Source organism: Lingula anatina, chromosome 4 (assembly GCF_051362555.1).
Source record: "Lingula anatina isolate TDL-2025a chromosome 4, LinAna3.0, whole genome shotgun sequence".
Classification (NCBI taxonomy): Eukaryota; Metazoa; Brachiopoda; class Lingulata; order Lingulida; family Lingulidae; genus Lingula; species Lingula anatina.
In genome coordinates, this window is record NC_141770.1 from 5,032,078 (window position 1) to 5,056,642 (window position 24,565).

Sequence of the window (24,565 nt, forward strand, 5' to 3'; positions counted from 1 at the left end):
CTTTAGTCCCTTTAAAAGTACTTTAAATAACATGGACTCCGTCGCAACTGTCACAATCGGAAAGTCAAAGCCCTCAATATGGTTCCGAAATGTCCGTCTCAACTAACGCAATCGGAATGTCGAAGATCTCAAAATTTGCTTTAGTCCCTTTAAAAGTACTTTAAATAACATGGACTCCGTCGCAACTGTCACAATCGGTGGGTCTTAAGGGTCCCGAAAGGTCTGTCTCAACTAACGCAATCGGAATGTCGAAGATCTCAAAATTTGCTTTAGTCCCTTTAAAAGTACTTTAAATAACATGGACTCCGTCGCAACTGTCACAATCGGTGGGTCTTAAGGGTCCCGAAAGGTCTGTCTCAACTAACGCAATCGGAATGTCGAAGACCTCAAAATTTGTTTTAGTCCCTTTAAAAGTACTTTAAATAACATGGACTCCATCGCAACTGTCACAATCGGTGGGTCTTAAGGGTCCCGAAATGTCCCTCTCAACTAACGCAATCGGAAAGTTGAAGCCCTCAAAATGGTTCCGAAAGGTACGTCTCAACTAACGCAATCGGAAAGTCGAAGCCCTCAAAATGGTTCCGAAATGTCCGTCTCAACTAACGCAATCGGAATGTCGAAGCCCTCAAAATTTGCTTTAGTCCCTTTAAAAGTACTTTAAATAACATGGACATCGTTGCAACTGTCACAATCGGTGGGTCTAAGGGTCCCGAAAGGTCTGTCTCAACTAACGCAATCGGAAAGTCAAAGCCCTCAAAAATGGCTCTAGTCCCTTTAAAAGTACTTTAAATAACATGGACATCGTCGCAACTGTCACAATCGGTGGGTCTAAGGGTCCCGAAAGGTCTGTCTCATTTAACGCAATTGGAAAGTCGAAGCCCTCAAAATGGCTCCGAAAGGTACGTCTCAACTAACGCAATCGGATAGTAGAAGATCTCAAAATTTGCTCTAGTCCCTTTAAAAGTACTTTAAATAACATGGACTCCGTCGAAACTGTCACAATCGGTGGGTCTTAAGGGTCCCGAAATGTCCGTCTCAACTAACGCAATCGGAAAATTGAAGCCCTCAAAATGGTTTCGAAAGGTACGTCTCAACTAACGCAATCGGAAAGTCGAAGCCCTCAAAATGGTTCCGAAATGTCCGTCTCAACTAACGCAATCGGAATGTCGAAGATCTCAAAATTTGCTTTAGTCCCTTTAAAAGTACTTTAAATAACATGGACTCCGTCGCAACTGTCACAATCGGTGGGTCTTAAGGGTCCCGAAAGGTCTGTCTCAACTAACGCAATCGGAATGTCGAAGATCTCAAAATTTGCTTTAGTCCCTTTAAAAGTACTTTAAATAACATGGACTCCGTCGCAACTGTCACAATCGGTGGGTCTTAGGGGTCCCGAAAGGTCTGTCTCAACTAACGCAATTAGAAAGTTGAAGCCCTCAAAAATGGCTCTAGTCCCTTTAAAAGTACTTTAAATAACATGGACATCGTCGCAACTGTCACAATCGGTGGGTCTAAGGGTCCCGAAAGGTCTGTCTCATTTAACGCAATTGGAAAGTCGAAGCCCTCAAAATGGCTCCGATAGGTACGTCTCAACTAACGCAATCGGATAGTAGAAGATCTCAAAATTTGCTCTAGTCCCTTTAAAAGTACTTTAAATAACATGGACTCCGTCGAAACTGTCACAATCGGTGGGTCTTAAGGGTCCCGAAAGGTCCGTCTCAACTAACGCAATCGGATAGTAGAAGCCCTCAAAAATGGCTCTTGTCCCTTTAAAACTACTTTAAATAACATGGACTCCGTCGCGACTGTCACAATCGGTGGGTCTTAAGGGTCCCGAAAGGTCTGTCTCAACTAACGCAATTAGAAAGTTGAAGCCCTCAAAAATGGCTCTAGTCCCTTTAAAAGTACTTTAAATAACATGGCCTCTCTCGCAACTGTCACAATCGGTGGGTCTTAAGGGTCTTGAAAGGTCCGTCTCAACTAACGCAATCGGAAAGACGAAGCCCTCAAAATGGCTCCGAAAGGTACGTCTCAACTACCACAATCGGAAAGTCGAAGCCTTTAAAAATCATGGACTCCGTCGCAACTTTGGCAATCAGTGTGTCTTAAGGGTCCCGAAAGGTCCGTCTCAACTAATGCTATCGGAAAGTCGAAGCCCTCAAAATTGGCTCTAGTCCCTTTAAAAGTACTTTTAAAATCATGGACTCCGTCGCAACTGTCACAATCAATGGGTCTTAAGGAAGTTTCATCTCAGCTACCACAAACTAATGCTATCGGAAAGTGGAAGCCCTCAAATTTGGCTCTAGTCCCTTTAAAAGTACTTTAAAAATCATGGACTCCGTCGCAACTGTCACAATCGGTGGGTCTTCAGGGTCCCGAAAGGTCCGTCTCAACTAACGCAATCGGAAAGTCAAAGCCCTAAAAAATGGCTCTAGTCCCTTTAAAAGTACTTCAAAAATCATGGACTCCGTCGCAACTGTCGCAATTGGTGGGTCATAAGGGTCTCGAAAAGTCCATCTCAACTAACGCAATCGGAATGTCGAAGCCCTCAAAAATGGCTCTTGTCCCTTGAAAACTACTTTAAATAACATGGACTCCGTCGCAACTGTCACAATCAATGGGTCTTAAGGAAGTTTCATCTCAGCTACCACAAACTAATGCTATCGGAAAGTGGAAGCCCTCAAATTTGGCTCTAGTCCCTTTAAAAGAACTTTAAATAACATGGACTCCGTTGCAACTGTCGCAATCGGTGGGTCTTAAGGGTCCCAAAATGTCCGTCTCAACTAACACAATCGGAAAGTCGAAGCCCTTAAAATTGGCTCTAGTCCCTTTAAAAGTACTTTAAAAATCATGGACTCCGTCGCAACTGTCACAATCAATGGGTCTTACGGAAGTTTCATCTCAGCTACCACAATCGGAAAGTCGAAGCCCTCAAAATGGCTCTAGTCCCTTTAAAAGTACGTTAAAAATCATGGACTCCGTCGCAGCTGTCGCAATTGGTGGGTCATAAGGGTCCCGAAAAGTCTGATTCAACTAACGCTATTGGAAAGTTGAAGCCTTTAAAATTGGCTCCGAAAGATTCATCTCAACAAACGTAATATGAAAATCGAAGCTCTCAAAATTTGCTCTAGTCCCTTTAAAAGTACTTTAAAAATCATGGACTCTGTCGCAGCTGTCGCAATCAGTGGGTCTTAAGATTCCCGAAAGGTCCATCTCAACTACCACAATGGGAAGCGGTCAAGATAAGCTCAAGTCCCCTTTAAAGTACTTAAAAATTTTTCGAATCTGTCCACCTATAGTAATTCAATCTGTCTGTCTGTAATGTCAACATGATCATGGCAGTTTAAAGACAACACTGTGGTACCCCCAGTACTCGTACTGGTGGTACAATAAAATATCAATTCAATATAAAATACAAAAATCAATATTAAAAATGATCTCAGGTAGTGATGAATTCAATATACTTTGAATATATGTGATTATAATAAATAAGAAGACATTTTCTGAAGTATTACCCCTATTTTAGATAAAACTCTTTTTTCTGATCTTGTTCGGCAGAGAATTGTTGAGTCAAGTTAGAATCGTCACACATCTAAACAAGTGTAAAAGAAGCAGGTATTTGTTAACTAAACAAGTCTTCGCAATGTCTTCTCAAAATATTAAGGCACTTAATTACTGCCCCTAGTGCAGTAACCATCATGGACACTCACATGTAGATCAAATATGAAAAAAGTAGCAAAACTTATATGGAAAAAATGAAGGACAAAGTCACTCAGTTAATATTAGGTAAAAAATTGTTTTATACTTGTTAAAAATAAATAAATAAATATATAAATAAATAAATAAATAAATAAATAAACTAGATGGTGTTGATGGATAGCCATCAAGAATCCCCCCACTTCCCCATGCACTTATCAAAGATGAAAAGAAATTTGACTGGGTTCCCATCCCTAGATCGATCTAACAGGATCGGTCCATCTCCATGGGGTCCCTCACTAAATTGCTTTCAGCCCAAACAGCTTAGACATCTGGGATGCCCACTAAAGCTGCTAAACAATAGTTAATTACCCCTTATCAGCATCAGCAGGTGTGACAGACATCTAAGCCATCCAAGTTAATTGCAATTAAACGAGAATCCCCTCTGAAATAGTTCAATCCAAAGTTGGTATGATAGGGTTTGGGAAATGGTCCCTTAGGATAACCCACCCTGTATGGACAGCCCAAGTGCAATAAAGTTCCCTGAAGATATGTCTAGTAATCCCTGAAGTATCAATTAACTTTCTACATTTATGCAATAAAGTTCCCTGAAGATAGGTCTGGCACCCCCCCAAAGTATCAACTTTCGACACTTATGGTCTAGCAGTAATAACATTTCAGAATCAACCACCCCCAGGGACAGCCCAATCCCCAGGCATTATAAAATTTTGTGCCCATGCATGCACATCCATGAAGATTGCTTTACCAATTACCAAAGTTTCAACTTCATATGTCTAATGGTCTAGGAGGAGATAGCAGAAATTATGTTTCAAAAAGTATTTAGAAACAACCAAACCCTGACCACAGTTCAACCAATCACCAGTTTCAACTACTTAAAGGGATAATAACTCTTCGTTTTGGCCAAAAAATGAATTTTCCTGGAGTAAACAACAAGTTTCCCATACTTACCAATGGTTAATGAATCAATTTTTACATTCAAAGTTAGTCCCTGGTTTTTTTCTAAAAAGTTTTTTTTTTTTGTTAAAATCTCTTAAGAGATTATAACTGAATACAGCCATCAATGGAGGTCATGTGATCTAAAGACAAGCTCAGATATCAGAATAATAGCTACAACTGCCGTTTTTGTGGTACAACAGAATATATTCTATTTCTATGAGTTGTTCACAATGTTTTTATTGTGAAATATAGATATCATACGAAGAGTTATTATCCCTTTAAGTCTTATGGTCTCCAAGGAGACAGCGGAAAGTAATTCTGGATCTATTCGGGATCTACCCCCCCCCCCACCCCCCCAGGGACAGCCTGGCCCCTGTTGCACTAATTTTCTGCAATGCCTATGTATATCCCTTACAACAGCTTTACCCATCACCAAAGTTTCAACTTGCTAATCTTAAGGTCTAGGGAGAGATAGGACAAATCATAATGTGATAAGAATTTAGAATCAATCCCCCCCCCACCCCACCCCCCCGAGACAGTCCCCAGGCATGATTAAATTCTGAAACACCATTGCCCATCCCTGCAAAAAGCAAAAAGTTAAACCAATCACCAAAAATTTAACTATTCAACTCAACTGATATAAGGAGGAGTTCACAGAAAATACAAAGTAAAAAAAAATTAATTCAACCCCCCCCCCCCGGGGACAGTGGTATGCCCAACTTCCTGTTTGTTGTACTAAAATTCCCAAATGCCCATGCACATCCCTGACCACAGTTCAACCAATCACCAAAGTTTCAACTACTTAAGTCTAATGGTCTACAAGGAGACAGCGGAAAGTAATTCTGGATCTATTCGGGATCTACCCCCCCCCCCCCCAGGGACAGCCTGGCCCCTGTTGCACTAAATTTCTGCAATGCCTATGTACATCCCTTACAACAGCTTTACCCATCACCAAAGTTTCAACTTCCTAATCTTAAGGTCTAGGGGGAGATAGGACAAATCATAATGTGATAAAAATTTAGAATCAATTCCCTCCCCCCCCCCCGAGACAGTCCAACCCCCAGGCATGATTAAATTCTGAAACACCATTGCCCATCCCTGCAAAAAGCAAAAAGTTAAACCAATCACCAAAAATTTAACTATTCAACTCAACTGATATAAGGAGTTCCCAGAAAATACAAAGTAAAAAAAAATTAATTCAACCCCCCCCCCCCCCATCCATGCACATCCATGAAGATAGCTTTACCAATTACCAAAGTTTCAACTTCATATGTCTAATGGTCTAGGAGGAGATAGCAGAAATTATATTTCAAAAAGTATTTAGAAACAACCAAACCCTGACCACAGTTCAACCAATCACCAGTTTCAACTACTTAAGTCTAATGGTCTCCAAGGAGACAGCAGAAAGTAATTCTGGATCTATTCGGGATCTACCCCCCCCCCCCCCCCCCCCCCAGGGACAGCCTGGCCCCTGTTGCACTAATTTTCTGCAATGCCTATGTATATCCCTTACAACAGCTTTACCCATCACCAAAGTTTCAACTTGCTAATCTTAAGGTCTAGGGAGAGATAGGACAAATCATAATGTGATAAGAATTTAGAATCAATTCCCCCCCCACCCCACCCCCCCGAGACAGTCCAATCCCCAGGCATGATTAAATTCTGAAACACCATTGCCCATCCCTGCAAAAAGCAAAAAGTTAAACCAATCACCAGAAATTTAATTATTCAAATCAACTGATATAAGGAGGAGTTCACAGAAAATACAAAGTAAAAAAAATTTAATTCAAACCCCCCCCCCCCCCCCCCCGGGGACAGTGGTATGCCCAACTTCCTGTTTGTTGTACTAAAATTCCAAAATGCCCATGCACATCCCTGACCACAGTTCAACCAATCACCAAAGTTTCAACTACTTAAGTCTAATGGTCTACAAGGAGACAGCGGAAAGTAATTCTGGATCTATTCGGGATCTACCCCCCCCCCCCCAGGGACAGCCTGGCCCCTGTTGCACTAAATTTCTGCAATGCCTATGTACATCCCTTACAACAACTTTACCCATCACCAAAGTTTCAACATCCTAATCTTAAGGTCTAGGGGGAGATAGGACAAATCATAAGGTGATAAAAATTTAGAATCAATTCCCTCCCCCACCCGACCCCCCCCCCCCCCGAGACAGTCCAATCCCCAGGCATGATTAAATTCTGAAACACCATTGCCCATCCCTGCAAAAAGCAAAAAGTTAAACCAATCACCAAAAATTTAACTATTCAACTCAACTGATATAAGGAGTTCACAGAAAATACAAAGTAAAAAAAATTTAATTCAACCCCCCCCCTCCCGGAGACAGTGGTATGCCCAACTTCCTGTTTGTTGTACTAAAATTCCAAAATGCCCATGCACATCCCTGACCACAGTTCAACCAATCACCAAAGTTTCAACTAACTAAGTCTAATGGTCTACAAGGCAGGGGCGTAACCAGGCATATGCACGGATGCACTGTGCGTACAATTTTTTGAGCCAACCATGATATTATTCTCCATAAATTCAATGTATTTTTCACGGAACATAATCGTACCTAGGAATTTTCAAAATCTGTGCGTACAATTTTAAAAGGTCTGGTTACTCCCCTGCAAGGAGACAGCGGAAAGTAATTCTGGATCTATTCGGGATCTACCCCCCCCCCCAGGGACAGTCCAACCCCCAGACATGATTACATTCTGAAACACCACTGCCCATCCCTGCAAAAAGCAAAAAGTTAAACCCAAAAATTTAACTATTCAACTCAACTGATATAAGGAGGAGTTCACAGAAAATACAAAGCAAAAAGAATTTAGATTCAACCCCCCCCCCCCCCGGGACAGCCCAACCCCCTGTTTGTTGTACTAAAATTCCAAAATGCCCATGCACATCCCTGATGACAGTTCAACCAATCACCAAAGTTTCAACTACCTAAGTCCAATTGTCTACAAGGAGACAGCAAAAAGTAATTCGGAATCTGTTCAGGATCTAATGCCCTCCCCCCCCCCCCCGCCCCCCCGCCCCCCCCAGGGGCAGCCTGGCCCCTGTTGCACTAAATTTCTGCTATGCTTATGTACATCCCTTACAACAGCTCTACCCATCACCAAAGTTTCAACTTCATAATCTTAAGGTCTAGGGGGAGATAGGACAAATCATAATGTGATAAGGATTCATAAGAATTCTAAATCAACCACCCTCAGGGGCAGTCCAACCCCTTGTTGCACTAAAATTTAGAAATAGCCCCACATATCCTGATATGTCTTCCAATCACCCAAGTTTCAACTTCCTGTCTAATGATCTAGGAGGAGATAGAGGAAATTACAATGTGAGAAGAATTCAGAAACAACTACCCCCAGGGACAGCCCAACTATACTGAGTGATGACATTATTGTCAATTTTTTAATCGTATGTTGTCAGTTGCAGTCTAAACCCATCACTTCAAGAAAAAAGGTGAAACAATTTGCAAGATATGACAGCTCACATTTTCTTTCAGTTGTAAATGACAGCTTACTGACAATGGATGGGGCAAAAAAAAAAAAAAGGTTTGTTCTAGAACATAATTTTGCCTTTAAAAAAAAAAACTTATGGGAAGAAATTAATTTGTTTTAGAGAGACTGAGTGTCAGAAGTTGGAATGTACAAGGAGAGCTGAGTCTAGCATGGATTATCATGTGAAAATTTAATCATGCGCCCCCAGGGGCAACCTCAATCCCAGATATACCAAAATTCAAAAAGGCTTATGCCTTATTCTGATAAAAGGTTGATCAATTTCCAAAATTCCAATTCTGTAATTTTTATAGTCTAAGAAAAGATAGTATATTACAATGCAAAAACTTGAAATCAACCACCCCTAGGAGCAGCCCCACCCCCAGGAACTCTAAATTCCTGTTCAATTCAACTAGCCAACATCTTTCATGCTTTGATTTGATTTATAATACAAATCGTATGGATCTATTAAGGTATTGTTAAAAACCTTGTTTTTATTAACTTCACTGTCAATAAACAACCATTTACTTTTGAAAGATGCCAATATACAATACAATACAATGATGGGCCATCATATCCAGCAAAATTTCCCACGTGTCATTTTAGAGAGTTCTTCAAACATGTGAGTGTACATTGCAATCAATAGCATTCAAAACAAATATGTTAGTTTCTTTGCAAAACACACATAGTTAGCCAGTAAGTTTTGAGTGCCTTAGAGTTTAGATAAGTCAATATTATATTTTATGTGAAACTGTGGCACAATTCTGTAACAAAAAATATGAAGTCAGTTTTGTCTAAAAGCTTAGTTTACAAAGCTCTGGCCAAGTTGTGTTACACAAAGAATCTAAAGCTGATCAACAATTAAGTAATATATATATATATTGGCACAAAAATGTATGCCTTGGCACTCCTTAAAATGCATATTAAAATATGTACTGGTACTGAATTGGAAAGAAAAACATTCAAGTGCTCTTGCATTCGATGACTGGGCTCGATTTGCTGTATAAACTTGTAGTTAACTACACCTAGATTGTTCATGTGATAGCACATATAAAAATATTAATAAAACTTTAATATGGGAGTGCCAAAGTATAAATTTTCTTGCTAATATTAATAATGCTGTGCAGTACTTACTTTCTATGTCTGTGCTTTACTTGTACCAGTATGGTCAGTGGAGAATTTTAGAAGTGTTGATGTGCCTGAGGTGAGATTGCTGTCCATCATCCACAAATCCCTGGGCAGCCTAATAATGCAGAAATTGTAAAATGGTAAATTTTCATTTGTATGTGTAATTTAGGATTTCTCTTTCTTCTAGACAATGTTTCACACCAAAATAAAATGTCTTTTAAAATAGGTACACCTCATGTCATGCAAATAACCAGTAGCACAACAAAAAAATTAAATCATAAATCCTCAAAATTATCCTTTTGTCATAGTAACATCTTTCAAAGTTGTGTTTTCAATTTAAAGTGATTGTTTTGGTACCTCTTTTGAAAATAATTTTTTGGCAATGCTTTATTTTACCCAAGATCTAATATACCTGTTTATTAGAGCTTAGATTTTACTCAGCAGTTATCAGTTTGGGAAATTTATCCTATGATGATACAAAATTCATATATGGCAACACTTAATGCAGTGGTTTACATGTGATGCCATTGCTTTGGTAAATGTTGGCAGTTCAGTACCAGGAGTGCTCACAATGACATGATTCTGGTAAGTAGATTTAAAAAATATGCAGTGCGAAGTGCACTCTATAGGCAACTTTAGGTAATATAAACTCGTTAAATTTATTACAAGATCATTTGCCTTATCTTCTAGATAAGTTACATAAATAAATTCTTTCTCAGCTGTTTCTTATCAGTATAGAATATATTTTTATTTATTTATTTATTTATTTGTTTATTGTGTGTGTGTGTGTGTGTGTGTGTGTGTGTGCATGTGTGTTATCCGGTATTTGTGATGAATTGTGTTAAATGATTGTAATAATTTTAACTACTTAATTGTGACTTCAAGTGTAAAAAACAAATAATAATAAAATTAATAAATAAGCAAATAAATACATAAACCCTTTACAGGTAATTATCAATATGGCATATATGCTGCCACTATACAAGGTGCTTTTCTATAATGAAACAATTAAAAGGTGAAAGGTGGCATTATTATATAAAAATATATGGAGAATAAAAAAAGTCTTTGTTTCCGGCTTATTCAATAAAAAAGAGATTATTATCCGCCAGATTCATCTTACAAAAGTCGAATTACAGAATAAATGAACTCTTTAATCTAGCTAAATAAATATAATATCTCTTACCTCTGATGTCGTAGAAATCCCACTATTGTATAAGACTACAGTACAGATATCGACGGATTTCTGTCTCTCTCCTGCGACTCAACCGTCTCTCTTTGTCCCTCTCTTTGTTTCATAATTCCCGCTAGTGTCGCTCGTCTTCCGGTCAGCACACGAGCAATATGTGGGGCCTCGATTTGAAACCATACAGTGTTTTTGATCTCCAAATACTTTTAAAAAATCAATAAAGCTAAAAAAAAAGCCGTCGGCAAGAAGCTATTATATCGTATCTTTTAAATTAATTATTATTAAATATCACATAAAAGAGTCGCCTTTTGATGTACGCCCGGCTATAAAATCTATTTAAAATATCCATTTTTATGAGATTACAAATTGTATCGTATTGTTTGGCTCCTTTGCCTCGCTTTCAAAAATTAGTACAGGCGCTCCAATATCGTACGTAAGACGAAGTTAAAGTTGTTATATTAGCCGAGTTCGACCAGAATACCTCACAACATTATCTGCAATTAACCTTCCTACGATTTTTAATGTATTTTGCAATATAATTTTCAATCTGCCCGATGAAGAATTTTATTAATCAAGAGTGGGGGGAGGGTTCCGGTCCCAGGTTAGTTTCCCAGGTCACTTCTCAAGAGTGCCAATCGGCAATCCTCGGCTGACTCCGCAAGCTCCATACATTATTGTCGAGTGCGGAGACATCCAAGTGGTTCCGAGTCAGTGTGCAAAACTCTTAAAATAATAATAATAATAATAATAAATAAATAAATAAAAAGGCGATTCTTTAAATGTAAGTATTTTGTGATAACCTTTTTTTTTATACATAGATTTACTAAAGTAATGAAATATCGTCCTTGTCAAAATATAACTTTTAACGCTGACACTCAACCGCTGTGAGCACGCTCGACTGTCACCTTGATTGGATAGTAAACGGTTGTCGTAAAATCGCTAAATGATATTAAAACCCGGTGCATAAAGTTGAAAACCACCTAGGACAACCTCAGACTGCCACATTAATCCAATACAATGCAAAAATAAACTATAACAAGTGGTTAAATCCTTCAAACCGAATGTCGTAAAGTCCCCATATCCCTCCATAGAGACAATAAAATATAGTAAGCTTCTGAAACAAGAAAAATCCAGTTCCAACATAATAATCGAAATAAAATACTGCCGGGCATCGGAGCGGCCTAAAACTTGGCACGCTTACCGCTAATACTGCAGGCTACATCATCCCGTCGCTCGTTTGTAAATTCCGTGCATGGCATACGCACAATCAAACCGTATATCCAAATTCCACCTCTGATGTTTGAATTGGTCCTCTCTACAATCCAATTCAGGAAATGACGTAACCGCAGAGGTCGCATTGTCCAATGGCATGGCTTCTTTTTCGTAATGGTAGGTTAGAGAGGACCAATTCAAACATCAGAGGTGGGATTTGGATATACGGTTTGATTGTGCGTATGCCATGCACGGAATTTACAAACGGGCGACGGGATGATGTAGCCTGCAGTATTAGCGGTAAGCGTGCCAAGTTTTAGGCCGCTCCGATGCCCGGCAGTATTTTATTTCGATTATTATGTTGGAACTGGATTTTTCTTGTTTCAGAAGCTTACTATATTTTATTGTCTCTATGGAGGTATATGGGGACTTTACGACATTCGGTTTGAAGGCTTTAACCACTTGTTATAGTTTATTTTTGCATTGTATTGGATTAATGTGGCAGTCTAAGATTGTCCTAGGTGGTTTTCAACTTTATGCACCGGGTTTTAATATCATTTAGCGATTTTACGACAACCGTTTACTATCCAATCAAGGTGACAGCCGAGCGTGGCTGTGAGTGAGCCTTTTGGGCTTGTCTTGCATAGATGCCGAGGTCGTCTGCTTTCTTGCTGTCAAAGCAGCTTGTAAATTGTATTGCCTAAATCTAGATTTGTTTGAAACGCACTATATTAGTTTCAGTCTGGTAAATTTTTAAGTAAACTACTTGAGTTTAAGGAATTTTTTTATATAAATGGGCGTACATCGATGTTGGAACAGCTGAATGTTGAACGTCTGAGTTGCAGAGTTACATGCGGGCGGTGTCCAGTCTGCTCATTTTCCATATGAATTCCAGAGTAGCTGATGCACAGCAAGTGTGAAAGTGTACAGACGGATCATGCCAACAACGATGAAAAGGTAAGTTTTGTTAAGTCACAAGGACAGCAAAATTTACGTCATTTTTCAGTTTTTGGAATATTTAATCTTATATATGATACGTGAATGCACGAAAGTGTTCCAGAATTTTTTTTTTTGAGAGTTTTCTCAAGTCGTCTAAATCTGGTGATAAGTTTTAAAGAGGTGGGAGTGCTGGTCAGGTTGTACTGAATGGCAAAATCTCATAACCGTAGAGGCTACATCCCTATACTGCCTGCACTGATTTCAAGGGATGTATGGTTAATTTTCGTTTTTTTTTTTTTTAGTTTTCAAAGCAGATTTTCAGTCAGCAGATATGCAACTCGCTCTAGTTATATATAGTTACAATATACCTATGTGATGTATTTTGTTGGTCAATATTGACTGATTCCTCAAGACATTTAAACAAAAAATATACTGCACCTGTAACCCCCCCCCCCCAAAAAAAAAAAAGTTTGAGCATGGAGATTTCAAAGAGTCATATACCCACTAGAAGAGGTCCTTAATGGATATTAAACCTGTATATTAGGGAGGTAAAATACAAAGGAGATCCTGGTGGCCCTTTATTTTGTTGATGATATATTGATGTATGAAAATGTGTTAAGTTAGATTGGTGTTGCTCTACAGTCTTGGCCGGTGATACCTGCACATTTCTTCTAATCGTGCAGTGTTGAACAGTGTCCTCTAACACAGCCTACCTTTGGGATTTAAACCTTCATACTCTTTTTTGGTGGTTTATTATTGAAATTTATGTATTATTGTAGTGTTGGTAAAGACATTAACCCTTTTCAGCCTGCTACTTGTCTCACATTTCCACTCTGCTCAGTTGCTTGCAATGTGATTGTACAACTGGCAGTGCTTTTCTTACTAATATTATAGCTTACAGAATTAATCTAAAATAAGATAAGTCTAGATTAATTAATTCAGAAAATAAAACAATAAAAAGCCACATTTTTTTTAAAAACTTTATTCACTCAGTGAAAAAAAAGTAAATATATATATAAAATAAAATATTTAAACAAATAATCAAAAATTAAATGCATATAATAATGATGATAATTACACTAATTAAGTACAGATAAATAAAAAAGAACATGAATATACAGAAATACTTTCACCCGCAAATCCATACGTCCATCCATACATACTACATGTATGCTTATTGTGTGCTACATATCAGCAACATTATCACGTACTAGATGTGGACATTTTATCACATAAAAAACCCCACACCTAGATTAATTAATTCAGAAAATAAAACAACAAAAACCCACATTTTTGAGGTATTTAACCATATAAAGGAAAGTATATTGCTTTTAGCATAATGACCAAAAAATTTCAGACAAGTACTAGATCTACTTCTTTAACAAATATTTTTGTAACCCCCCCCCCCCCCCCCCCCCACTTAAAAAAGAAAAAAAAACTAAGTTTGAGCTTGGAGATTTCAAAGAGTCATATACCCACTAGAAGAGGTCCTTGTTAATGGCTACATATAATTTATGTAGTGTTGGTAAAGACATTAACCCTTTTCAACCTGCTACTTGTCTCACATTTCCACTCTTTGTTCAATTGCTTGTAATGTGATTGTACAACTGGCAGTGCTTTTCCGACTAATACTATAGCTTACAGAATTAATCTAAAATAAAATTAGTCTAAATTAATTAATTCAGAAAATAAAACAACAAAAACCCACATTTTTTATATATTTAACCATATAAAGAAAAGTATACATTTAACCATGCATATAAAGAAAAGTATATTGCTTTGAGCATAATGACCATAAAAAAAGAACTCAAACAAGTACTAGATCTACTTCTTTAACAAATATTATTGAACACAAATGGGCACCAAGCATGCACACACAACTTTTTAAAATTAATCATCCATATATTTTATAATACTTAATCATTATTTTTATGTGGGCTATAAGTAAAAATAAGTGAATTTTTGGGAAGTGTAGTGATCCCCAATACAAATCTTCACACAGGGAAATACTTACAGCCAATAACTTAATAGGTGGAAGTCATTGTAACTAGCTTTCCAATGCAAGTACTTTTGTCTCCTTCAACTGAAGAAGACACATACAGTGGTTTGATTCATGAAATATTAAAGTATTGCTGGGAATTTTAATTAAGTCTATTAGGGCTGGTCTGCTGCACCATCAAACATTTTATACTAAGGGACTCCTAGATTCAGTGATTGCTGTGTACAAGACTGCATGATGAGCATAACGGGTATGAGCTATAAAAAAACTGCATTTGCATGTATGGTAAATCCAATATTATGGACATCAGCATGAAGCATCAAATAACATTTGAATTGTAACCTGACCAGTTTTCAGTAAACTAGTTGTTGATGGACGACAGCTGGCAAGGTTTTTATCATGCATTTGCTATCTCATCATTTTGGCAGTTGTATCTACACACCTCTTCTTTTTATGTACAGACACAGATGTGTCTGTACATATTGCCATCACCTGCGTATGTCGTCGCCGATGCCGATGCCGATGGCGATGCCGATGCCGTCGCCGGCGCCGTGCACTTTCCTTGTAAACACGATAAGTGGAAGGCAGTTTCACTTTTTGGCTTAATATTTACAGAGCTGAATATTCATAAAACGCAGGTCAAGTTCGAAAATCAGCATGATCGGGCTACTATTTTAGTAGTTATGCTGTTTTTTCATTTTTCAGCATATATGCAACACTGTAAACACAATATAAGAAAAACAGATAGGCCAATTGTCATTAAACTCACAGGAGTGGTCAATCTTACTAAAACGCAAGTTTAGTTCGAAAGTCAGCGTAATCGGGGCATTATTTTAGAAGTTATTCACATTTCTTCAGATTCAACTCTTAGGCATGTTAACAGTCTCATTATTGAACTAATAAGATACGTAAAAGTGTTTGTTTGAGATTTCCTGCATCTTTACAACATTGTTAGTTGATTATGTAAAAATGATGGTAAACTTGTTATCATGTATTGTGTAATAAAGTGTCAGATATGGAAATAAACTCATATCATTGCAGTTCGTCAGATTCAATCATTCACTATGTTCAGAATCTCAGAATGGAGGAAATTGGACATTTAACACTATTCTATTGATATTTTTCCCATCTCATCAATTTTCTTAGTTGATCATATAAAAATTGCAGTAAACTGTTTATTTTGTTTTATGTTAATAAGTGTTAAAAATGGAAATAAACCCATGTCAGAACAGTGCTGTCTTGGTTCACATTTCCTCAGATTCAATTCTTAGGCATGTTAATAGTTTCATTATTTAATTAATAAGATACGTAAAAGTGTTTTTTGGACATTTCCTGCATCTTTACAACATTGTTAGTTGATTTTGTAAAAATGATGGTAAACTTGTTATTGTGTATTGTGTAATAAAGTTTCAAAAATGGAAATAAACTCATATCATTGCAGTTTGTCAGATTCAATAAATCACTATGTTCAGAATATCAGAATGGAAGAAATTGGACATTTAACACTGCTCTATTGATATTTTTCCCATCTCATCAATTTTCTTAGTTGATCATATAAAAATGGCAGTAAACTGTTAATTTTGTTTTATGTTAAAAATTGTTAAAAATGGAAAAAAAAAAAACATTTCAGAACAGTGCTGTCTTGTTTACATTTTGGCATTTTCAAGTTGTGACTTTGAAGTTCCATGGGCCTGAAGACCTTTGCTAGACACATTTTCTAAATATCCATAATACTAATATTTTATTATTAAAAATTGATGTTCAACATGGTATAGTCTAATGCTTATGAACAAAATTTGGATTCTCAACTGTCTTATTTAAAAAAGTCATGCGAACTAATAAAATGTGAGCCTAACATTCAAAATGTGGGTTCTTTGAAAGGGGGGTAGGGGAGAGAAAATGCTTGCCATATCAATTTGATTAAAAATATCACAATGCATTATATATCTTTATAGAGGCAATTTGCAAAGGATGGAACAATCAATTTTATAAATCTTGAATGTATGACAATTAGTCAAGTGCCATTGATACGGGGTCAAATGTCACAAGAAGTCATATTTTACAGATTTTTCATGAATTAAAAGCAATTTTTATGTACAGACACAGATGTGTCACCGTTACCTAGCTGCGTCTGTTGATGCCGTCGTTGCTGTGCACTTTTACCGAACATGATAAGTGGAAAAAGGTTTTACCTTTTGTCTTGAAACTTACAGAACTTATGTGTATCATATTGCCATTGTCCTTTTAAAATGACAAAACATTTCAATCTTCTTCATTCTAGTCCCATTAGGAGATTAAAGTTAATAAATTCAGACTATGTCTGATATATCAGGTATGAAGAGAAGATATGAAAATGCCTTCAGCCTCATTCTCTCCTAGTCCTTTAAGATTGAATCATGTCATGAATTAAGTCCCACCAATACCACAACAAGAGAATTTTAGTACCAGTTAGTTGAAAGTTATATTTTAAAAGGTTTGTATCAAAATATTGTGCAGTCCTCTCATGAAGCTGAACTTTCGGAGATATTATTATAGTTTCAATTTTCATATATATAATGTTAGCAGATTCAGGATGGGTAGTTTATGTTCTGAATGTAGTCCTGAAAGAAAGTGCAGTGAGGTCCACAATTAGCTCTTTCATTTTCTGCTAAAATTTTTGAACTTACACCAAATTCTCAAAATTTTATAAAGGGGGCATGTACACATTATACTCAGAATATCTTCAGAATGATAACATATTGTAATAACTCATCGGTTGGCTATTCAGGTTCTTAGATTTTCTTTTTCACCAGTAAGGCAACTGAGACAGGCAGGTGTAGTTTTCTGCTACATGGTTTATTTGACTGACTGTAAAACTCGTCTCTCTCTCTCTCACCATCTCTCTCTCTCAGTATCCATATCTAGGTCTCTATCTATATATGTCTCTCCTATGTCTCAACCTCTGTTTCAGGTCTCTCAGTGATTGCGAAAGAGATTGAAAACTTACCAGACATGTGGGCTGGAGCAAATTAAAATTTGTCAGCCCACACCTTTTTTTACCAGCCCACAATAAAATGTAATAAGACGCAATATACTACATAAAGCTTCAAGTTTAAACATCCTTTATTTCAAGTTTTTAATTATGCTCAACAGGTAATACTAATGTAAGTAAAATGTGTAAAAAGTTCACACTTTGAAAATGTATAACTTCCAGAAAAAGAAGCCAATTAGACTGCTTTTCCAACTCAGGCTGCATTTTAGTCCTGTATTTCTATTTTGAAAGTTTGGCAATCATAAATAACATGGTTTTCCCATAATGGTCATCATGGCAGCAGCACCCAAAATTGTGTTTTCTTCTTTTTTAATGCAATATTACATAATGCTTAACATCTGTGTCTGTACATAATATTTAAATCAATCGTGCTGGAAAGGTTGCCAAAACGTCATCAGGTGTCTCTTGCAAAACGATAGAGAAAATCAAGATTCTGTTGTTCAATGTCCATGTCATCTGCATCACTGTCAGTGTAATATCTATCATAAAAGTCATTAACTTTGTCTGCCACATTTTCCACGTCACTTTCACTTCCAGAGTTAAGGTCTTCCATTGATTCTGCAATTTCTGCTCCCTCCAACTCAGCATTGTCACTCTTGCTACGACAGTATTTTATCTTCCTTCCTGAAGACTGAAAAGTAAAAAGGGAAAACTTCAAATGGGAGCACATATTCATAAAACTAAAAAGTTATGGTTAATATTATCACTTTACACATATAATTGTCACCTTTAATCAATTATTAACAGGTCCAAAAATTACATACTAGCCAGCTCTCCAATACTGGTGTTGGGTTAAATGCATCTACAGGTGATGATTCCAGTTTCACCATCATTAAACTGTCCATTGTGGATGACTTCAATCTACACCTTCTGTTGGTCTTTATTAATTTCATCTGAGAAAAAGTGGTTTCGCATCTCACTAAAGTAGGAGGCAGAGATTGCAAAAGCTCTATCAACAGGAGGCAGGAAAAGTCTTCTCCATATTCACACATAACTTGTGGCCAAGATGTACCAGAATGCAAACTGTCACCATACCTGTGAAACAAGAAAAAAACAAACACATTATTCCCCTAACACTTCATTATGAAATATCTCTGATCACTATAAAAAATTAATAAATTAAAATAATCTTTAAGTTAACACTATAAACAGAAACCAAATTACCAATGAAATGCACATGGCTTGTCTTTTATCTATAGTAATAAGAATGTATTGCCAATATGTGGTAAAACATTTTTGATAGCAACTACATTATGGAATCTTAATTTTAAATATTCCTTGAAACAAACCATTAAGATTGCTTTGTGTCATGATAGCACAGCCAAAACAAACAAATAAAAAAAAAAAAACGTAGAGTAATATACCTTTTGTACAGTACCCGCTTCAGAACCTGCCACTCCTGCAAGACTACTTTCTCATCCACATCCATACCAGCTCCTACAAGGGCATTGGGGAAATGTCTGAGCACAGTTTGGACTTCTTCAGTGCCAAATTCTGAAAACAGCAAAATAATAATAATAAATAAATAAAATGATGCTCTCCGAAAAACTGCAGGATTACTACAGTCAGAATTGGAAAAAAAAAAAATGTTTCACTCAGCTAAATTATTTGTTTATATATTCTTACTATCTTAAATAACTTAAGACAAAACCTAGTGATTGAAAAGGATTTAATAATTTGCCAAACATGGACCTGTGCATATCTGTACAAATTAAATCTTGTTCTACAAATGTTGTAAATAAAATGCAAGCTTCAAATCTTGTACATAAAATTTAAGTGAAGTAATATAACTGGCACAAGAACATACCTTCAATCTCTTTGATGTTTCCATTTGGAGGCCATCTTCTGAGGTTACATATAGCAGTTGCTTTAACAACATTCATTTCAGAATCATTAAAGCCAAACCAGGTTTCAATGCTCTCAATCAGCCCATCAATAAGAGATTCCTTATAGCGTAGTTGTGGTTCTCTGCCCTTCAAGGTAACCCCTTTGAATTTACCATCAGTCAACAATTCACAATAATCCCTAAAAGTAAATAAAATGGGATTAAATTAATCATATCCAACTGTTTTTTTTTTAGTTCTGATGTACAAAAATAAATAACATTACTTTTTCATCAAAAATATAAATGCATATTAGAACTTGGAGAAATGTATAATTTGCAATTTCCAAATAAAACAATAAATATGTGAACAAAAGATAAAACACAGTTAAATTGATATTCAAGAAAATCAAAATAAGGTGATACCTGGACTTGAACTTAAGAAGGTTTTCAACTGTGACCTCATACCATACCATGGCATCGGCCAATGTGACCTCATCGCTTTGTAATTTCAGTGAAAGCCTCATCAATGGATCTAATAAATCCTGGAAAAATTATGTAATTTGACTTGACTAAAAAAAATCTTAACATACTGCAGAGTATTAAATTTTGTAAAGGTCAATGTTTTGGGTTAAGTTACTTTCACCATATTGTGTTATGAGCCATAACTTTTAAAATATATCACTATGAAAGCTGCCAGTGACATACCTGTAACACCAACATAAATAAGACAATCTCTTTCTGCAGCAATATCTTGACAAGTCCTTCAGCCTTTGCATTCTCATGGCTGGCATTGCTCAGGTGAAGTTCATAAGCTGGAAAGTTGTGCAGAATATTATCCACCCCCCTGCTAACATGACAGATCCACCTCGTCCCTGTTACTTTGGGAGGCAGTGTGCCCTGGAATGGTAACTTCCCTTGAGTAAATATGCAAAATTAAATAAAAATAAAAATAAAAATAAATTTAAAAAAAAACTGCTGACCAATTAAAAATAATCCAGAAAAATTGAGAGAAGAAAATTATTATTACAAGTGTAGAAATTTCTGGAAATGATGAAAAGGTACATGCAATAGTGTAAAATATCCACAAATACCTGGATCTTCAAAGTATCCCATGCTCTCTGCAGGCCCTTCTTGTTCTTGTGGGATTTCTTGTAGAAGTAATGAAGTCCTATCATCACTGTCATCACTCTATCGTAGAGCTTTTTACAATGAACTTTTGTCACATCCTTCATGGCCAACTCCAACCTGTGGCACAGGCAGTGCACTGTCACAAGCTCTGGGTTATCACTCTGAAGACGAGATGCCAAACCAGACTTACTGCCTAACATGTTACTGGCCCCGTCACATCCCATTCCTACCATTTTACCTAGATAATGATTAATAACAGAAAATTAATATCATCCAAGAATCTGTACACTGCAGAATCTTGAGCGTATACATTATGTGACACCTAGACAAAAAAATAATACCGCAGCACCTGGATATTAAAAATTATTTACAAATGTTGAAAACATGAATTCGAACTAGGTATTCATTTCACTCAGAGTATTTTTGTTCACTTTATTTGGATTCTCAGCGTTACTATCATATACATATTAAATTAATTTTAATATTTACCTTTGAATATTTCACTGTCAATCTGACTATTTATGAAAACATGATTTACATGGTCATACAGATCTGCAGCGCATGTGCTCTTTGGTGAATCTATGGACAGAAACTTCATACTGGGAACTCCGTTTTTGGTAAACCTTATATATATTGTCTCTTGTTCATCTCCTGAATGAAAAATTAAAACTCCAGTTACATTTGAGTGAACTTATAAAGACGAAGTTTATAATATATACTATTTCACAGAAATAAAAAATTCATGCAAAACATCTTATGATAAGGTATCCAGGATATTCAGACATGGATTTACCTGTCAAATCACTACTGCCATCCATAATGAAACTGAAAAAAGGAGCCTCTTTCACACTCTGGACAATTCTGCTTTTCTCCTGAGCAGCAATGGCCTCGATGAACCCGAGAGCGGCCCTGTTGTTCTTGTATGTGTTTGCAGTGTCCAGGCCTTTGGCTCTATCCAAGACGACAAGTGAAGTAAAATCCGTCAGCGGACGATTCATTTTAGCAATATAATGGGCGTTCCGGACCTTGAAGCAGTAAATAAGGAAAAAAATGAAAAAATAAAAAAGTGAAACGTCAAGTTTAAATGTAAAGTTCTATGAAATAAATTGAGAACTTTCACTGACTTAACCACTAAACTACTTCACAAGACAGTATTAATCTCTTCAAACATTATTTGTCTCCCTTACCATGCTTTCTAAACGACTTCGTTCTGCCGACTTCAGGGCTAGGAGAGCCTTGCCTGCCGTACTTCCTGCGACTGCCGCGGAACTCGCAGGCTCTCTGTTTGACAGTGTAGAAAGCGCTGAAATATGTGACTTGCTGACTTCGTGGTCCTTGAGGGCACTCGTTTTAAAGTTTTTGCACCCAGATATAAATGAGTTTTGCAATGTTCCCGCGCCATAAAACTTTGCACATTTATAGGCCAGTCAATAAACAACTTAGGTTGGAAAAAATTGGTGACAAAGGTTTCTCAATTGATTCTGGTCCGTTGAAGGCCCAATATAGCCCAAAAAATTTTCCCCATGAATCCCCCCATGGCAAAGTCTCATTTTCCACAAAAATCCAAAATGGCCGCTATTGAATGGGGTGGGTGGACTTGAAATCCATAACTTGAGTACCCAATGTCACAGAAACATGCTTTAAGTATCAATTCCTACTAAGTGAAGGATCACCAATCTTTTACAACTAGTTTCAAGGTCACTGGAGGTCAAGGTCATAACCTTATTACAAAGTCAAGGCAAATTTGGAGAAAAAAAACCCATAATGTCTATATGACAGTTTCCAAGTGTCACAGAAACATGTTTTAAGTATCAACGCCTACTAAGTGAGGGATCCCCAATCTTTTGCAACTAGTATCAAGGTCACTAGAGGTCAAGGCCATGATCTTATTACAAGGTCAAGGGATTTTTGGAGCAAAAAAAAAAAATTAATGTCTATGTGACAGTTTCCCAGTGTCTTAGAAACATGTTATAAGAAACAATATAACCCAAGTGGGACACTGCCAAACACTTGTAAAGTTCTATTTTCAAGGTCACCAGAGGCCAATATTATGAAAAAATTTCAAGGTCATGGTATTTTTCAAGTGAATGATATCATATTATCTATATCTTGGTAACCGTATGCCACTAAATCATGCATGTTAAATGTATCAATTCCTTCTAAATGAGAAGTAAACAATCAGTTGCAACTAATTTAAAGGTCACCAGAGGTTAAGTTTATGACTTATAATTACAAGGTCATGAGGTTTTCAAGCAAAATCCCATACTTTCTCAATTACCAAATGTGTCAGAAACGTGTTAAGCATGCCAATTAATGCCTTGTAAATGGGGCCCTGTTTATCATTTTCAACTATTTCCAAAATCTAGGAGGTACAGGCTTGACCTTATTGCAAGGACATCATGAAATTTAATGAAAATTTGATTCTAGGGTGTGCTAAATACAACACATAAGATTGTTTAAGAGCAAAATATGCATCTCCATTCTTTATGACAAATGTTACATTTTGTAGAGCGACCTGAGCCCACTAATTGTGGTTTGATGTAAATACTTAATTTTAATACAGGTGCTATAGGCGTAAGCTCTCTTCTTGTCTGCCCAATAATTGACCTAAAGCCTTCTTGTCCTACCTTTTTATGTATGATCTACTTTGGAGTATCTGTGTGCCATTGTAGAGAGGAGATAGTGGATAAAGCATATTTGTCCATTTAATCAGTATCTGTATTTGGTTGCTTTTATGACAACCAAAGACCAGCCATTACTGAATTGCCAATGGTAAAGTGTGTTGAATCTTAATGGTCGATTCAATACCTTTAGCTCCATCATGGATGGGTGAGCTGTAAGAGCTATACCCTCTCCCAAGCCGTCTGAGCATGCTGACACAAGTCGGTACTTGGGTTAATTGGGTAATTTTAATGGGCTGAGTGGGAAATTAAGAACTTTTTTGTGTGAAGACAAACTTGTAGATGGTGCACTTTGAGTGTCATTTCAGCATCTTTTTTCCTAAATATCCCAATTCTTGGTCCTGCAGTGGGATTCTGAAATAAGCTGAAGGTCATTTGCTGGAAAGAACTTGCTCACCGCAAGTGAACACTCTATTAGGTGTAGTATGTGTTGGTCGATAAACTTTAAAGCTGCTGTTTCGTGGTGTGCTCATCTGTGTCAAAAGTATAGTTACATGTTTTCATATCATGCCAGCTCCTGTCAGATTGGAAAACTAGAACTGAGACATGATTGCAACCTGGAAGTTTTTATCAGGTCTGTTAGGATAGGAAACTGGCTACAGGCTCTCATCATCATCCTTCGTTTACATTGCTGCAGCTCAGTTGACAGTCATTGTGTCGAGCTTGCGGTCTCAAAAAGGGGGAGGGGGGCTTTTTTTCTGAAAAAGTGGACCTTCTACCAAGAAATATTTGTGTAATTAGATAAAATTTTATCCAGAATGCCACTGGCTACAGGCCTGTATTTGATGGTCAAAGCACCAAGGACAAGGGACGTACAAACGGTTGTAGCAGGGACTTTGTATCCTTCAGTTTGGATCTGACCATGTAGAAATAACCTTCTGACAACTATTAAGCGATCAGGTGGTAATAAATGCTTATTGAATGTTGTGCATTAATGCAGACTACCTTATATCCTCAAGTTGCATTGAAGCAAATAGTCCAACTTATCTGCAGAGGACACATTTGCCTTTTAATCACTGTCCATCATGCAGTCAAATTGCTCCTTAAATTTGTCCAGGAAAATGTATTTCTTCTCTGAAAAGGACTCTTATTGACCTATACCTATCTCTGCTATGCCACATCTACATGTAGACCTATTGTTATAGACCCACAGCTAGCAATTGTGATAAACTTGTGGCTAGTAAGTTTGAAGATTTGAGAGAAGCATTGGAAGTGAATATCTGAGAAATCAACATTTGATAATTTTTTTTAAAGCTGGAGAGAAACCCAAGTTATTTGTCTGG

At 36.9% G+C, this 24,565-nt stretch overlaps 1 protein-coding gene and 2 long non-coding RNA genes across 5 annotated transcripts in view; 1 reads left to right on the forward strand and 2 right to left on the reverse strand.

Annotated features, from left to right (window-relative positions):
- Window positions 1–97: 97 nt before the first annotated feature.
- Window positions 98–10,788, reverse strand: LOC106155609 (uncharacterized). Of its 2 annotated transcripts, none has more exons than XR_015334200.1 (3): window positions 10,465–10,788; window positions 9,288–9,396; window positions 98–2,946 (listed from the first exon to the last, which is right to left on the reverse strand). It is a non-coding gene; the product is annotated as an uncharacterized LOC106155609 (long non-coding RNA). The 2 variants fall into 2 exon arrangements; XR_001237632.2 differs by lacking the exon at window positions 98–2,946 and adding an exon at window positions 2,953–3,313 and having other exon boundaries at window positions 10,465–10,780.
- A 574-nt stretch (window positions 10,789–11,362) lies between these two features.
- Window positions 11,363–24,565, forward strand: part of LOC106159922 (uncharacterized) — a 33,700-nt gene continuing 20,497 nt past the window's right edge. Inside the window, exons 1-2 of the long non-coding RNA XR_015334202.1 lie at window positions 11,363–11,979; window positions 12,575–12,636. This is a non-coding gene — a long non-coding RNA (uncharacterized LOC106159922). The remainder of the gene's footprint in view (window positions 11,980–12,574; window positions 12,637–24,565) is intronic.
- On the reverse strand, window positions 17,702–22,128 carry LOC106159916 (zinc finger protein 862-like). Of its 2 annotated transcripts, XM_087012037.1 has the most exons (10): window positions 21,789–22,128; window positions 21,395–21,626; window positions 21,091–21,252; window positions 20,565–20,839; window positions 20,179–20,370; window positions 19,897–20,015; window positions 19,456–19,673; window positions 19,013–19,142; window positions 18,413–18,683; window positions 17,702–18,279 (listed from the first exon to the last, which is right to left on the reverse strand). In XM_087012037.1, exons 1-10 carry the CDS (start codon window positions 21,789–21,791, stop codon window positions 18,043–18,045), a joined length of 1,839 nt encoding a protein of 612 aa, XP_086868163.1. In that variant the 5' UTR covers window positions 21,792–22,128; the 3' UTR covers window positions 17,702–18,042. The 2 variants fall into 2 exon arrangements, with proteins under 2 accessions (XP_086868163.1, XP_086868164.1); XM_087012038.1 differs by having other exon boundaries at window positions 21,395–22,128.

What these genes read in the sequence shown, in the direction of transcription:
- LOC106159916 (XM_087012037.1), bottom strand. An exon ending in TGACAGTGAAATATTCAAAG is followed by an intron (nt 20,840 to 21,090) that starts GTAAATATTAAA and finishes ATCATTATCTAG; the next exon opens with GTAAAATGGTAGGAATGGGA. An exon ending in AAGCGGGTACTGTACAAAAG is followed by an intron (nt 18,684 to 19,012) that starts GTATATTACTCT and finishes CTTGTTTCACAG; the next exon opens with GTATGGTGACAGTTTGCATT.